The sequence below is a fragment of the Zootoca vivipara genome, chromosome 3, assembly GCF_963506605.1.
Source record: "Zootoca vivipara chromosome 3, rZooViv1.1, whole genome shotgun sequence".
In the NCBI taxonomy this organism is placed as follows: domain Eukaryota; kingdom Metazoa; phylum Chordata; class Lepidosauria; order Squamata; family Lacertidae; genus Zootoca; species Zootoca vivipara.
In genome coordinates this window covers 81,498,288-81,514,403 of record NC_083278.1, presented here as the reverse complement: position 1 = coordinate 81,514,403, position 16,116 = coordinate 81,498,288, and the positions used below count along the sequence as shown (strand labels likewise).

The 16,116-nt window shown below is 41.7% G+C and overlaps 2 protein-coding genes across 6 annotated transcripts in view; one reads left to right on the top strand and one right to left on the bottom strand.

The window, feature by feature from the left end:
- The window catches only part of TJAP1 (tight junction associated protein 1), a 50,076-nt gene that overhangs the window by 22,769 nt on the left and 11,191 nt on the right, over window positions 1-16,116 (bottom strand). For 2 of the 5 annotated variants that reach the window (XM_035108213.2, XM_060272916.1), the window contains one exon: window positions 4,186-4,276. The gene's annotated coding sequence lies outside the window, so the exon portion shown is untranslated. Of the gene's footprint in view, window positions 1-2,886; window positions 4,340-16,116 lie in introns of those variants that run through there. The other 3 variants (XM_060272917.1, XM_035108212.2, XM_060272918.1) reach the window with 3 other exon arrangements.
- On the top strand, window positions 598-1,464 carry LOC118081788 (S-phase kinase-associated protein 1-like). Its single transcript, XM_035108219.2, has one exon. The coding sequence runs from the start codon at window positions 598-600 to the stop codon at window positions 1,063-1,065; it is 468 nt and encodes a 155-aa protein (XP_034964110.1). The 3' UTR covers window positions 1,066-1,464.

Here is a 16,116-nt window from a genome sequence, read left to right as displayed (position 1 = left end):
GACAGCTTACTATGGAGCTCAGCACCTCCTCTCTTTTCCAGGCTCAAGGAATAAACACTTATGTCAGTCCCCACCCAAAATATGCCCAATCTGTAGGATCACAGGTCTGATGAGTGGGGAATAGCTGCAAATACCTAAATAAAGCTCAAAACTGTCAACAAAACATTCTGGTAGAGCACATTTTCCCATGTACACCAAAAGGTAATACTGAGTACAGTTGTACCTTAGTTTTCAAACAACTTACGGTAGTTCTCGAACGCTTTGGCTCCCGAATGCCGCAAACCCGGAAGTGAGTGTTCCGGTTTGTGAACTATTTTTGGAGCTTCCTGCAGCCAATTGGAAGCCACGCCTTGGTTTCCGAACGTTTTGGAAGTCGAATGGACTTCCGGAACGGATTCCGTTCGAGAACCGAGGTACGGCTGTATTTTGATTTTACAACTATTTGCTGCTGCACTGATCCATCAGAAAACAGGAGTTCAAGTACTGATTTATAAAAGGCTCAGGAGTCAAAATGAAAGTGGGCAGTAGTCTCGCTGGTTTCAATCGGGTGGCGTTGCAGAGGGAGGGGCCGAGAGCCACTGCTGTTGCTGCCTCACGATGCCTTCAATTAAACTGCAGAGTTCTGATGGAAAAATATTTGAGGTCGACGTTGAAATTGCAAAGCAGTCTGTAACCATCAAGACAATGTTGGAAGATTTGGGAATGGATGATGATCCTGTCCCTCTTCCAAACGTTAATGCAGCTATATTAAAAAAGGTAACCCACCAAAAAGATGACCCACCTCCCCCTGAGGATGATGAAAACAAAGAGAAACGAACAGATGACATCCCTGTGTGGGACCAAGAATTTCTTAAAGTAGACCAAGGAACTCTCTTTGAACTTATCCTGGCTGCAAACTACTTAGACATCAAAGGCTTACTTGAAGTGACGTGCAAGACAGTTGCAAATATGATTAAGGGGAAAACACCAGAAGAAATCCGCAAGACCTTCAATATCAAGAATGACTTCACTGAAGAAGAAGAAGCCCAGGTACACAAAGAAAACCAGTGGTGTGAAGAAAAGTGAAGTCTTGTGTCTGACAACTGACACTGTAAGGATCGTTCCAAATACCAGTTGCACTGCTCTGTTTATAACTGTTAATATTAGACAAATGCAGCAGCAAATGAAGTTGTTCTTGTAGGGTGGTGTTCTCTTTGCATGTGTAATATTTGAATATAGATTTAAATCCTTTTGGCTGAGTTTCTACCAGTGTAATCCAACGTCCCCTTACTTTTCCTCTGATACCAATAAAACTAAACTAAGTGTGGACTCTGTATGGCAATTCGAACCACAAGCTAGCCTTTCTATGCTTTTAAATGTGTCACTGTATGATTTTAAATATATAGGATGTCAGAAATTCAGCAACCTCTGACACTGTAAATAAAATCAATTGCAAAAGTTTTCTGAAACAGAAAAAAAATGAAAGTGGGCAGCAGATTATCATGAAACAGACTATGCAGTCCACTATTTCTGAAAGGAACTGTAAGATGTATTGGGGTGGGGGAAGGGAAAATGCTTTTGAAATCTGTACCAACTCTTTGCTGGCCCTCTTAAGAGAATGTCCCTCACCTTCTTTACCACAGATCATCTCTCGCATGCCTAGCTCTCAGAGCAAAATGAGTCTAAAATGTGCAGGTATGGAATATATGCAACCAGGTGCCCCACAAGGTCAGGGCACTATGAACAGAGGAGTATAACAACAGGTCGGAGAATAGGATTCTGGCCTGCTATTTCCACTCAAGCACTCACACAATCTGGTGGGGTTGCATTGCTGAAGACTTCCCTGGCCCTCCCAGCTCTATCAATGACACCCAACCTTGGGAGTTGGGGTTACGTTATGTGTACAAAAACTCCACACCCTAAGCCAGAGCCATAAACAAAGTTAGTGGAACAGGAAGCCAGGAGGGCCTGTGCTGGGCAAGAGAGCTGCTGAAACAAGTCTTTGAGATGCCCTAGGATTGGCCCTGCCCCAACAAGCTTGTTGGCCCCTTTCCTTACTACAGTGTTTTCTTCGGGCCTCAACTAGCACAGAACAAACAATCTCACAATAGCATAGCTATTCTGTTCCAAGGCCACAGAGCAATAACTAGATCTACACTTCTCCAAGTCCAACAATACAGGAACGCAGCACGGTTCCTGTGAACAGACTTGTGGGGGTGGGGAGAGGCTTTCCAAGAAGGCTCAGCATACTCTCCAATTCCACGCAAACACAGAAACAGGGCAATTATTTTCACCAGGAGCAGAATTAAGCATGTGGCAAGCTAAATAGGTCTCACTCAGTACCTGGATTTACCAGGCAGTTGGGACAGTGAAGCGGCTAGGGAGATGGCTTAAACACAGCGCTGAAAAACTTGCAATGATCAATAAAAAAGTGCTCACAAGTCTACTCCGTAGTGGTGTGAGGGCAGTGGACCTTCTCCAAATGGTATTCCAAACATGGACTAAGTTGCTATGCACCTTGGCAAGAAGGTTGCTTGCATGCCTGCCACTTAAACATCACCAGTGTTGCAGTTCAATCAATGAACATGCCCAGCATGCGGTCTGGTCCTTTATCGTTAAGATTTTTCAATAGCTGTGGCCTGTGACTGAGAGGAAGGCACCTGCTGGGGTGTTAACAATCATCTGTGTACTCAATCTTGCCCCTTATGGCTTATAAAAGCTAGCAGAGAGGAGTTTGCCTACAAGTTCAGAGGTTATCTTGAATATTGAATCCGGTGGTTGTAAGGCTTAAAGAAGCCTTCCCTGGACCCCAAGGATTGCAACAACTACCAGGAAGTCCCTTTCCCGGGCAAAGTGCTCAACCAGCTGATTGCTGCACAAATCTAGGCACTTCTGGATGAGACTTACTAGCTAGATCGATTTCAGCCCCATTTACAGCAAAGAAACTGCCTTGATCACCCTGATGGATGACCTGTGATGAGAAAAAGACAGGGAAGGCAACTCTGAAATTTTCCTGAATATCTCTGTGATTTTCAAAACCATCTGTTGTGGTATCCTTATGGACAGGCATGTCACCTGAAGGATGGGGACACTGCCTTGTTCGTGGTCCTATTCCTATTTGGAGGGTCAGATTACAGAAGGTGGTCCTGGAGGACTATTGCTTAGTCCCATGGTTGGAATGGTATCTTACCCCCATGCTCTTTAACATTTAGATGAAAGCACAGGTCATCTGTAGATGGAGTGTGGTGCTGCCAATATGGTGGCATATTGCTTGATTTCTCCTTTTCGTCTGGTTCAGGAAAGGCAGTAGAGATTCTGAATTGGGGTCTGAGATCAGTGATGGACTGGATGAGGGCCAACAAAACAAAGTTCAACCCTAACAGAATGGGGGAGGGTATTCTACTAAGTTCTACTCAGAGCAAACTCATTGAAATTAATGAACATGGCTAAGCTAGGTCTATTCATTTCAATGGGTGTACTGTGAATAAACTTTGTTGAATAGCACCCAAAGTGCCTTTTGAGACTTCATGGAAACACTAGTTAATTCAAAATAAACTACTAGGTTGATAACTAGGACCAGCTTTAGAGGCTAATTCATGCTCAGTTGAAAAAAAAACACGTTTTACTCACTATAGGCCCATTTCTGAACACAATTTTACATTGTGGGCACTTATCTTTCAAGCCTTTGATGCCTTAGGGTACAGCCACCTCAAGCATAGCCCCCCCCATATGTCCATGTGTTAAAATCTTTGTCAGAGGTCCTTCATTGCATGCTCCTGTCTTCTGAAATTAGGTGGGTGACTACCACAGAGAGAGCCATTTTGGTTTTGAAACCTTTTTTCCTAGAGAGACTCTTGTGGCCCTTGTGTTGTTTTTGATACCAGGCAAAAACCTTTTTATTTCCTGCACATTTTTAAAACCGAGGATAATATCCAAGCAAGAGCCCGGTCCATGTGAACAGCATTTTGTCATCCTTGGCTAGCTTGCCCTCATCTACAAGAGACATTGTGGGCTACAGTAGAACATGCATTGATTCCCACACACTTCTCCTATGTCCTGCTGGGTTCTAGAGTACAACATATACGTCCCCTGCTCAGCTCCCTTCCTCCCACCCACCACACATCATAAAATACCCAGGGTACCACTGCACAACCCCTTGCAGACATTCCCCAAGTAGGCCTCTCATAAAATAAGGGACTTACAGACCCAAAGTGATGTCCTGTCCAAACATGTTTGTCCTCCCGGCTCTGAGTCTGCGGTATCCGCACCACATCCAACAGCATCTGGGAAACGGCTCCTGAAACCGGAGAAAGGGAACTTTGTGAGAGTTACCAATAGGCTTGACACACAGGAGCACACAAAGAAAAGGGCCATTCCATTGTCACGGGTGGGACACTTGGACCATGTTTTTTGGTATTCACACATGTGTAAGAATGTAAATATACATAAAAATTAACAACCAAAATTTGAACTATGTTCTTAATAAGATACTGAACATTTTACTAATTTTTTATTATTTTTATGGATATTTTTGACAATTTTATTAAATGTTAAAGTATTGTCACGGGTGGGACAAAAAAAGGACACGGAGCTTGAGATAAGTTTGATTTATGGAAAAACTCTGTGAGTTGGGAGGTGAATCAATTATAAACTCAGCATATCTGTTTAAATCAATGTTTATTGGTTACAACTATGCAATCAGAAATTTAGGTTAAGAAATTTAATGATACAAAATTAAGGAAAAAATGCTGTCACGGGTGGGACAATGAAATGTCACGGGTGGGACGCGTCTGGCATACACTTGATTTAACATACAATTAAGGTTGTTAAAAATGGAATAATTACAAAAAAACCTTTTGCTATTACTATACTTACTATCTACTATAGCCTACAAAGTATAATGTTGTATTTACTAAAATTAAAATCTATTTAAAAAATATTTTCTTCTAGTCCATCTCTGGGCCAATTAACCACTTTCAAACACATCTACATTTTCAGTAAATTCATAAAAAATGTTCCTTCTGACTCGTTTAACATTAGGTTGGGGTAAGATACTAAGAATATGTTCAAACTGCACATATGATATGTCTTTTTCATCAACTTGAAACAGCTTTCCAGAATTGTTAACTGCTCGCATACACATCACCTTGACTTCTCCATCATCTTCAACATTACTTTGGCATATTGCAGCATATCTATATTTAGTAGGCCTGGTTCTTTGTCTTTTTGTAGTTGCTTCAAATTCAACTAAAACATATGTCCCAATAGTCACTCCATCAACGAACGGCTTCACTCCAACCACCGGCACATCTGTTTCATTTGTACAACTTGCTACACCATCTTGTTTTTCTGTGTCACTATCAGAATCTCTGTAAACATCAGAAACTTTTAACTTGAACAGTTCTGTGAAGACTACGTGGGTGGACTTTTGAAAAGAAGGTCCATAAACTAAACTTCTTTTGTCTTTAGCTTTAAAAAAATGGTTGGACTGCACGTTTGGAATCTTCCTCACCAAAGTCCAGCGCTCATCTAGCATCGCCATATTTGCACTGATATCAGTAGGTGTTAAAAGGACAAACTTCACTCTCGGTACTGCTTTTTCAGCACATTTAACAAAATCTGATGCTGAATTGATTACTACTCTCCTTTGTTTCACTGCATTCCAAACTGCTTGCTTAGTTAATCCACCAATCCCATCCACGGCACCCTTGCCGTGGGATGTAGCAAAAAAAACCCATTCCCCATCAACACCAAAGTCTTCAGGCATAAAACACAGATTGGACAGTGTGTACTTATTTTTGAACTGACCAGCACACCCATCAGAAAAGATTTTGACCTTTGTCAGTCTGTTAAATTCTTTCTTAAGTTCTTCAATTATGGCTTTTAGGCATGCATATACTGAGTATTTGTCGTGGGTTAAGTGATCCAAAACCACGGCAAAAGAACGTACTTTGCCTTGAGTCCAAGCGCAACCAGTAAATACTGTGATTTGGTTGTGGGTCCAGTGTGCACTTTGGATTTCATCTTGCGATGTTGCCAAATAGTTTTCAGCAAAATCCACTTGAAGAATCACCTCATCATCAGCTACTGTGTCCTTCATATTTTTGAAAGCTTTAGCTTGTAATCGCTTTACAAAGAAGTGCTTCTTAAATTTACTAAATTGATTTTGTAGCTCATTGACAGCTTCTTCTATGGTTCCTTTTGCTTCAAAAACCTTAGGCCGGCTAGAACAGTCATCTTTCCATTGCTTCCAGAAAATCTCAGACGACATGTTTAAGTCTTCATCAATTAGGGTGTGCAAATTAAGTACACACTTTTTGCATTCACCATTCATGCACTTTTCATTTTCCAAATCACAACAAGTAAGGCTCAAAAGATCAGAATGTGTGGAAGGAAAAAAAATGTCTTTCCTACTTATGGCTTCAATTAGGAAATTGAAATTAGCGTGGTATTTGCAAACGCAAACATTGTGTGGCATTTGAGAAGCTAAGTCAATATTTTTAGGCCTCAGTTCATAAAATTTTGATTTGCTGATTTCAACTGTTGGGTTATCAATCTTAAATAAGGCATAGGCCTCTTGGACTGTCATATTCATATGCCGCTTTTGGATTTTGATTCTTTTTCCACTTGTTGGATCTTTAATAGATTTGACATCCTTAATTCCTGGTGCCTGCCTGCTAATATCATCTGAATTATAAAACCCATGGACCTTTGCGATATTATCTTGTGAAATAATAGAACTTTTGGTGTTCTGTTTAGGGCTTTTATCAAATAGTGTTTTTGACGCTTGAGGTGAACTCTCATACACAAGCTTTCGTAACACGGCTATTCTTTTCCGTGGACTTAATGGCAACACTCTTTTAACTTTGGTAACAGCCTTTCCAAGAGATTGTGGGCATTTAAATGACCCAATCTCTGGAATAGTAGTGTCGCCAATTGGCCTAGATTCTTTTTCTTTTATCTTTTGTCTGTACTTTCTTTTGCACTCAGTTTCTTTCCGTCTGTATTCCATAAGTGATTTTGCAGACAAATTCTTTACCAACTTCATCTTTTCTCGCCTCTTCTTATCTCTGACCCTCTCCTTTTCTTTGAAGCTTTCACATTTGTTTTTATCTTGTTTTAGTTTTTCACGCAGCTTTCTCATACGTTCTGCAGATGTAGTCTTTCCCATTTTGTGTATTGATTCAAAGGTTATATTATCTTTATTACTGTATGTATTCGCATTAGGGTAAAGTAACGGTAACTGCCTTTATGTTCCAGAAGGAACAGCTACTATTGGTTCATTCAAGCAGCTGCATTTGGCTCCTTAGTCTTATTGGTTTCCACCAAAAGGCAGCTTTGTGATTGCTTGAGATTGTTCCCTCCAAAATGTATCTCTTTCTAGCTAGTTCCCCTCTCCTCAGTCCCTCAGTCTTGTTTGCCAGAATAAAGAATTATTACATGAGGAATCTGTCTCCTGTCTGCAGAGAGCTGAAATCACTTGCTGAAATCACTAACTCAAGCTACAACAGTTAGCAACCTAATAAAACAAGCTGAAAACTGTCACGGGTGGGACAGAAAAAAATTATTAAAATTTCATGGTGTTTACATTAATTAACTGCATTTTTATTATTGATAGGTGTGTTATACTCTAATACATACTCCCACAATAAAACAAACATAACCTATAAATTAGTTTTATCACAAAATAAACTTTTGTACCTTTTGCTGTCACGGGTGGGACACTGAAACAGCATCCCATTCAATAATAAAAATAAAATAGAAATAACTTACCTATTTAAAATTTTTCAAGTCCAATGTGTAGACAAAGTTATTCACTTTAATAATATACCAACAATGACAACCACAATTTTTGTTTATCTTTAAAAAATAATGCCAACCTAAATGAACAGAATTAAGCTACACAATCAGAAAAGTGATACTGAAACTTCAAGCTCAAATTTCTCATGAAAAAAATAATTTCAAATTCTTTTTTCCTTTGGAATATTGAACTTTAATATGTTTAGTTAATGAAACTATAAGTAAAATAAGTATATTTTAAAAATAATTTTTTTCTTATCAGGCTCATTTTTCACGGAATGGCCCAAAACCATAGTACAGGCAAGAACACAGTCAGCGCAGGAGGCAGAGTATTCTAACTAGGTTTTCAATGAGTATCACAGAACCCAAACATCAAGCCACAATTCCACAGCATACTGGAAAGGCCTTTAAAACTATCCCCCTTTTTTAAAAAAGGACAGGAATATTCAACTCCCTGATGTACTTATTGAACAGGCATTTATTTTGGAGTAGAAGATTGCCATGAATTATGCAGATACGTTCATTATTCCACCTCAGTCACAATGGCCCAACCTAATTTGCTGTGAAACAGAGGAGAGATTTTTTTTGAGGGGTGTCCCTCACTCGGCCACAGAGAGGCTTGGATGCTGTTAACAGCTCAGTGAGCAGCAAGTCAATACAATCTGCAATTCGGTATTCCATCTGGTTTTGAGAAGTAATCTTATCTAAGGACAAAACTAGAGTAACTGGAGAATAGCAGCTTCCTGGCAGAAACAGCTTTTTTAAAATTAAACTTTAAATTAAATTAAACCACAGTGACAGCAATGGACAGTTTACAGTTAGCTTTATAATGGTAATGGTAAAAAGAACAAGTAGCTTGGTTTTAAAAAGCTTGGTCTCTATTGCTTATAAGGAAGCTACATTCATGGGAATCTAAGAAACCTCAACACTTTTAAGTTACGTTGTTTTCTGGATTAGTTGTATCGTAAGATGCTTCTAAGTCATGCTATCAGGGATCATCTCCCACAGCCAATCTCCCACAGCTTTCCCCCTTCTAGTTCACTAGCACAGTCACAGCTTACCCACGTTAAGGCTTAAAAACCAACATCAATTCCACAAAATTAGTTCTCGTATTTATGCCAAAACACCAATGGAACTTAACTACAAATTGGATTTAGTTCAGAGTCAACTCACAGGCCTTGTTTGCGCATCATTGTCTGATAACATAGTTTTGAGAAAATTAATGGAGCCTTCGGAAGATTTGGCTAAGAAAACTTGGCATTAAAAAAAATGTAGGAAGAAACTAGAAAAAACAAACCACATTCCCCAAAGTGCCCACTTTTATCTTCTGCTCAAAACACACATACATGCACTTGCACTTCCATTCTTACACAAACTCATCAATTATTACATAAACTGAGGATTATTGTCTTCTATTTGTTCACCACCTTCTATCCTAAGCCTTTTATAAAATTTATCAACAACACACAATCACTGTTCCCAATACCACTCAGCTGCCACCAAAACACAAAGCAGATTCATTATGTTGCCGCACAGCTGCAGAGAGAAAAAACAGGTTACAACAGGAAGCTGAAGATTTAGATAACCAGGTTTCCAAAGAAGCAGGGAGCAGTTTTTGCTGTTGTTTTTCTGAGAGCTTTCATTATGGCCAGTTCAGAGAGTAGAAGCTCAATTTCCTCACCTTTCCAATACTAATTTCATAATACAAATGTTACGGCTGAGCATGCGTAACCATTTTCACACCACTGGAAAATGAGATGAATCAACTTAACTGATGCTTTAAAGGACTAAGGTTGAAGATTCAACCCCTAAGCATTATTTTGGTGCAGGGTTGTCATTCCTGCCATCAGCAGACAGTATCCTGTACTGCAGCAAAGTTATTTCTACAAATCTAAAGAAAATGAACCTTCATTATTTTGCACATTATTTTGTTTCCTAGAACCAGTGAAGAGGGACTCTATCAAAAACTTTGACAAGCTAAGTAAATGTTGGGACAGTCAACAAAAGGCATGCAGTTGTATGCCACTTTCCCCTGCCTTTTCTATTTATTCAATGAAACAGAGACTTTGAGGCTGTTGTTGGGAGTGGAATACAAGCTTTTAACTCTTCCCAGGATAGACAAATGGCAGGGAAAATGTTGCCTTCCTACTGGGGGGTGCTGGGGGCTGGGGAGGAAGTTGCATGGGTCCCGATGATGGTTTCCACAGTTACTATTCCGTGGAGAAGAGACAAAAAGTCAGGGGAATGAAACACACAACTGAATTTAATACGTACGTCAATACAGTAGTTTGTGCCTTGTTAAATGACTGCAGCGAAGCAAATCTGTCCAGGAGAGGGAGCTTTAGCTCTAGCCAGAGAACGGCAGTGTTGTCACAGGGATTCTCGCCAACTTATATTTTTTTTATTAGATGAATCCTTCATCTCTCTTTTATTTATAAGCCTGCTTAAAATAGTGTGCTGCCCCATCGGCTCCTTCCACTGCCAATCACCACAAACAAGTAGGTAAAGTGGGGAGGAGGCTAGAGCACACACAAGTACCACATTCTACTTATGAGTGGCCACTAGCCGCAATGGATACGTTCTGCGTCCACTGAACAGGATCCTATGACTCTGAACGCCGTTTTCTGGGACTCACAAATGGCGAGAGTGCTTCCGCATGCCAGTCCTGCTTGCGGGCTTCCCACAGGAGACTGGCTGGCCAGTGCGAGAACAGGATGCTGGACTAGATGGGCCTTGATCCAGAAAGACTTATTATGTTCTTACCTGGGACAAGCCAGAACGAGTCGAGATTGCACTGCAGAAGACAAACCTGGCTTTTCAACCCTAAAAGCCTTGTCTCACAACCCTTACAATTCCAGACCACTCCATCAGGTATTATCCTAGGAGCATCCCACACATAGCTCTGGACGAAGAACATGACACAGCTTCAGAATAAAAATCTGTAAGTGCACCTTGCACTATATTGACTAATGGCTGTGTAGCAAGTCTTCGCATTCCTCACATAACCCTACCATTAAAGCTCAAAAGCTCACAAATTGAAATGTGAACATTAGATGGGTCTAAAAGAAAGTATTACTTGCGGTCTCTGTTGCGATCCACCACCATAAGCTCCTGCCAATGGGAACAGGTGAGCTCCTCTGACCTTATGCTATTAACAATCCATTATGTGCACTTTAAAAATATGTATACCCTTTGGGTATATGGGATGTGTCCAGGGAGGTCAAAGAGATTGGGAGAATAAAGGAAGAAAATAATTGGTAGTGCTTTTGCGGATCAAGGAAACCTCTGACCACAAGGACTTTTCTAAGCAGCACTTTTTCGCACACCAGTCAAAGTATTGTAGCTCACAGCTGGGAATATGGGAAGCACCCATTGAAAAGCAGTTTCCATGAAACTCTTTCCCCCACAGTTCAAAGAACAACACCCCAAAATAAGGGCTTTCAATCACAGGCAAGTTCTTCAATTATAAAGGTATTAAATCATCTGTACTTGGAGAGAGCACACTCAACCAGGAAGAAAGCATCCTAGTCATCCTTTCCTTCCAGAACAGCCCAACAACCACACTGATGTGAGCTACCTCTGTTGTGTAGACTGGCAGGAACAGGCAAATGTCAAGCACGCCACACATTTGGACCAAAGGTATCCAAGGCTGCTCTCCTGAGAGCAGAAATAGGACGATTCCCAAGTTCCCCTTCAGTTCAGAGGGTACAGTCTGATGGCTCAAGCAACTAATCCAGTCCATCAGGGATCCAACCAGTAACATGCAGGAGTGGACCCACCTCAACTGACCTTAACTGGAGTTGAATTGAGCACAAGCCAGTCCATTTGAAGGGAACAGGCAACAGTTATGGTAGGCTGTTAGGTGCTGCTGCTGGTAAGATTAGCCCCTAAAGCAGGCATGTCCAAAGTCCGTTACAGGCCCGTCGGATGGTTTAATCCGGCCCCCGTGGCAGTCTATTTCCTGGGGTAAAATCCTAAGAAAACCTCAACAACTTGAACCTTAAAAATAGCTCAACAACTTCAACCCTAAAAAGCTCAACAACTTTGGGTAAAATGCTAAAAAAAAAAAAGCTCAACAAGCTTGGTTGGCCCTTTGGTTGGCACTCACAGCCCTTCACTTCATCAAATATGGCCCTCTTTGGAAAAAGTTTGGCCAGCACTGCCCTAAAGCAACCGTCTCTCCCTGCTGAGTTCCTCAGTTACCATGGATGTGGGTGTTTTTTTTTCATTGTTTAACATAAACTCAGCTCTTCTGCTTTCATAAGTACGGAGAAGAAGTCTAAACCTTAAAACGCCGTCTGCAAACACAACCCAGGCCCCTCCTACCTGCGTGCCTGCAGGCCACCAGGTGTGGCCAAGAATGGCACAAGCTACGCACTAAACACACCTTTGATGTGGAGCTGAAAGCATGTAGCCGTGGGGCATGAACAGCACGCCGCCTGCCGCCAGGCTGACTCTATGCGCAGGAATGCAGGCTGAAACCACAGGCCAAGAAAGACAAACACACTGCATTCCACGCAAAGCAGAGAACAAAAACAAGCAGCCAAGCCCACGTGGCTTCCGCAGTCCCTCCAACTATGCCAGCTACAGACCTCCACCACTGCCTCAGTCGTGAACCCGGACAGAGGAGTACCAGAGCCACTACCAAGTGCACTGAAGCAAACAAAATAGGATGAGAAGGGGAATTCATAAGGATAGCTTTCATATATTTGTGTTTGTTTCTGTAGATTGGGCTAACCGGGTAGCAGCTGGATACTTCAAGCCAAGAACAGTTTTAAGAAATACAGTGGTACCTCGGTTTACAAACACAATTGGTTCCGGAAGTCTGAACTTAACCTGAAGCATACTTAACCTGAAGTGAACCTTCCCATTGAAAGTAATGGAAAGTGGATTAATCCGTTCCAGGCGGGTCCGCGGAGTACTTAAACTGAAAATACTCAAACCAAGGCGTACTTAAACCGAGGTATGACTATATGTAAGATGTTTCTCCCTTCCTCAGTGCCAACCCAGCTTTTGCTCAAAATAGCCAGTATTCAACCATCTAAAAATCTCAGTTTAACAGAAGGAAGGTGAAAGAAACTGCTAAACTACCTTTAATGTTCGGTTTAACGTGGCTCCCTTTTTCAAAGCCAGTTACCATCCTTCCCACCTCCACCCCCACCCCGGCAGGGTATTTCTCTCTCTCTCTCTCTCTCTCTCTCTCTCTCTCTCTCTCTCTCTCTCTCTCTCTCTCTCTCTCTCTCTCTCTCCCCTCCACCTCAACTCCCTTTCACACAAATACACTACCAAAAGTCAGCAAAGGCTGATATGATTTCTGCTCTACTGAACTCTTCCTCTTCAGAGCCACCTGCCACAACAGGAAGCCTCAGAAATCAAGGCAAAGGTCTCAGATGCCTGGTAAACATGGAGAGGACCCTGCTCTTAAAAGCCAGCCCACACAGGGAGGAGCTACACCCTATGCACCCACAAAGTCTCCAGAGGCAGAAGCGTTCTCTAATCCTGCTTCTCCTTAGCAACAATGAATTCTGAGAATCCAACCTATTCAACTTCTCCAGACTGAGAAGCTCTGATTCTGTTTCAGCTATGGGGCACCTTGGCTATGTTATGGCTTAGTGTTAATTGCCCACTTGCAAAGCAGAATACAGCACAACTTTTCTCTCCCTACAGTGCTGTTGTGAAGACAAGCGAAGGCAATTCCACTCCACTTATGCGCCAACATGAGTGATGTTGCGCAGTAATAGTGGACAATATGAACAGGTAACCTTATGTCTCCATCAAAATCAAACGGTTGCCAGTTTTTGTCAAGTACAAGCAGCTGTCCGTGGTGTGCAGTATGTAGGACTAATATGAATGGATTGTGCTAATAATATACAATTAAAGGACATTACTGAAATAGGAGACGGTTTACCTCAAAAAGAGCTGTTGCCAGCTTCCCAGACAAGCCTAGATCAAGCTGAGGGGCACTGCCTTCCCTCTTAATTGTCTCACACAAATGTTCTGCTTTCAAGTTTGCTTTTGGAAACTGACAGTGTGAATCACATTCTCTCTCCAGGAACACTGAACTTAAATCCAGGACTGCCTTGAGATGGTCCAAGACAATTTCTGCCCCACTCCCCTTACAGGTAGAAGCTTGTTAGAACCCCAGACCAAGTGTTATTGCAAGGCAAAGACAAACAGCTCACGCCTTGTTTGTTCCATTTTCTAGCACAATCGGTTTTCTTTTGCTTTTTTAGCAAATGCTCTTCAACAATCCAGGGGTGGTTTGGTTTCATGCGAACGATCAAGGAGCACAGGGAGCACCTGGAAAGTTGTGGAAGGTTTGCTACCATGGTTTTAATTAAAAGTGAGGCGGGGGGGGGGAACGGCCTACAAAAATGAAAATGGGCAGGAAAGGCGCCAAGAACATAGAGAGGCAATACGAAGTAAAGACCGATGAGACAGCAGGGTGTGCCACACTTGCACTGAGAGCTAGAGAAATGCAACAAAAAATACCATTCTCTTCCAAGATACTGAAATACATTCCCTCATTTCCAAGCACATGCCCATGAAGAAAAGCCCCTTTTGGCTCCACCGAAAGAAAGGGGGGGGAGCCCTTTTACCAGCCACCCACCCCCTCTCCAACTGCTCCCAGCTTCCACGAGTCTCCCAGCTTTCAGATAAGCAGGAAAACAGCAGGCAGGCAAAGGAGGTGTCTCTGCGCTTACCCAGCTCCCGCCCACGTTTATCCTTTGTATGTTTTACACTACAGCATCTCAGGGCAAAGCCCTCATCCTGCCACTGGTGGGCGGGCAGAGCAGGGGAAAGGGGCCCTTTATAATTGTAGTGTTGCAATCTGCCAGCCTGGCCAGGCAGCCTGTTCCTGCCTGCATATATTAAATACCTTATAACTGATTACACCCCCATGGGGCATGATTAGCAGTCTTCAGAGAACAAAGTCTACTTTCATAGGAATAGGAAGAGACACGTACGGTGAAGTTACTATATACAGCTGGGCAAAGAGAATACGACAAGGAGAATTAAACTCTTATTTACATGTCCATCATCTCTCCCTTGCCCAATCCCTCCCCTCAACACGCACACCCCAAAATTATTCCCAGTACCTCCAAAACATTTCCATGTGAAAAGTAGCCAGCAAAAAACTGAGAACTATCATGACCGACAATGAATTATCCTCAGTTTAAAAGTCAGTGAGTGTAGATGCACACAGGTGCTGTGGACAACATGCAATCCCTTGAAATAAGCATATCCAAGGTTCATTGGTCAACATGAGGTTAACTCCTTTAAGGCAGAAAGCTATCACTCTACAACTGGATTTTTTACTGGGGTGGGGGTGAGGGGTGGAAAGAAAATTACTTCCAGCAGCAGCAGCAAACACCCAGCAGGAGGAGAGAGAGGGTTAGAAATCTCTCTCACATACTGTACACACAGTGGAGGGTAAACACACACAAAAACACACCATGCTTTATATGTAGGATGAATTCTACACAAACAAAGTAAGAAGCTTGATTTACTTATTTGGGGAAAGGCACTGTAAGACATAGCTCGTGAGATCCTGTTATATTTCAGTACATATTGCTTTACTAAAGTTACTAGCCCTCATGGTTGTTTAGGTGGGACTTTGAATTTATGCCTATCAATCATTTTGTTATATTTGCATACCACTCTCCAGTTGTTTGGCTTAAGTTAACCATGGCTTAGCATAACATGGGAACCAGGCCATAATTGGGCTTTTTCTTTCCTCCCTATCAATGTTCTTTTGGCTCAGAAAATAAATATAATACGAACATCAATATGTTCATTACTCAACTAAGCTAACCGAAGACACATGGCAACAGATAAAACTACAAGATTTTAATATGCTTGTTCCCAAGCATAGCTTAAATATAGGTAAATAAAATACTGTTTTACTTACCAAACAGCATGGGAAGTCCATCTCTGATAGGCTGAATTATTAATGTTTCCTAAGGTTAATACTTGGGCACAAGTAGCAAAATTGTGGAATTACATCCAGCGTTAAGTGAAAAGAGAATGAATAAAAAATCAGATAGCTCTGCAAAACAGTGCTTTAGAAGACCATGTACAAGTCACAGACTTGTACATCCTCTCCTTGCCTCTTGTATGCAGTGTCTATCTCTGCTTCCCATTTAGCACTAACAATCATGTATTGTGATGTCTGAATTGGCAATCTCTGGTTAGAATTTGCCCTCCAAACTGGAATCTGAAACCATAGTTTGAAGTAGGTTTCTAATTCTGATTTAGAGAGAAAGCACAAAGCTCAATTTGCTGATTCAGGCAACAAAGCAAACTGTGGTTCACGTTCAAACAAGGAATGGAAAA

What these genes read in the sequence shown, in the direction of transcription:
- LOC118081788 (XM_035108219.2), top strand. Translation starts at nt 598, where the DNA reads ATGCCTTCAATTAAACTGCAGAGTTCTGATGGAAAAATATTTGAGGTC.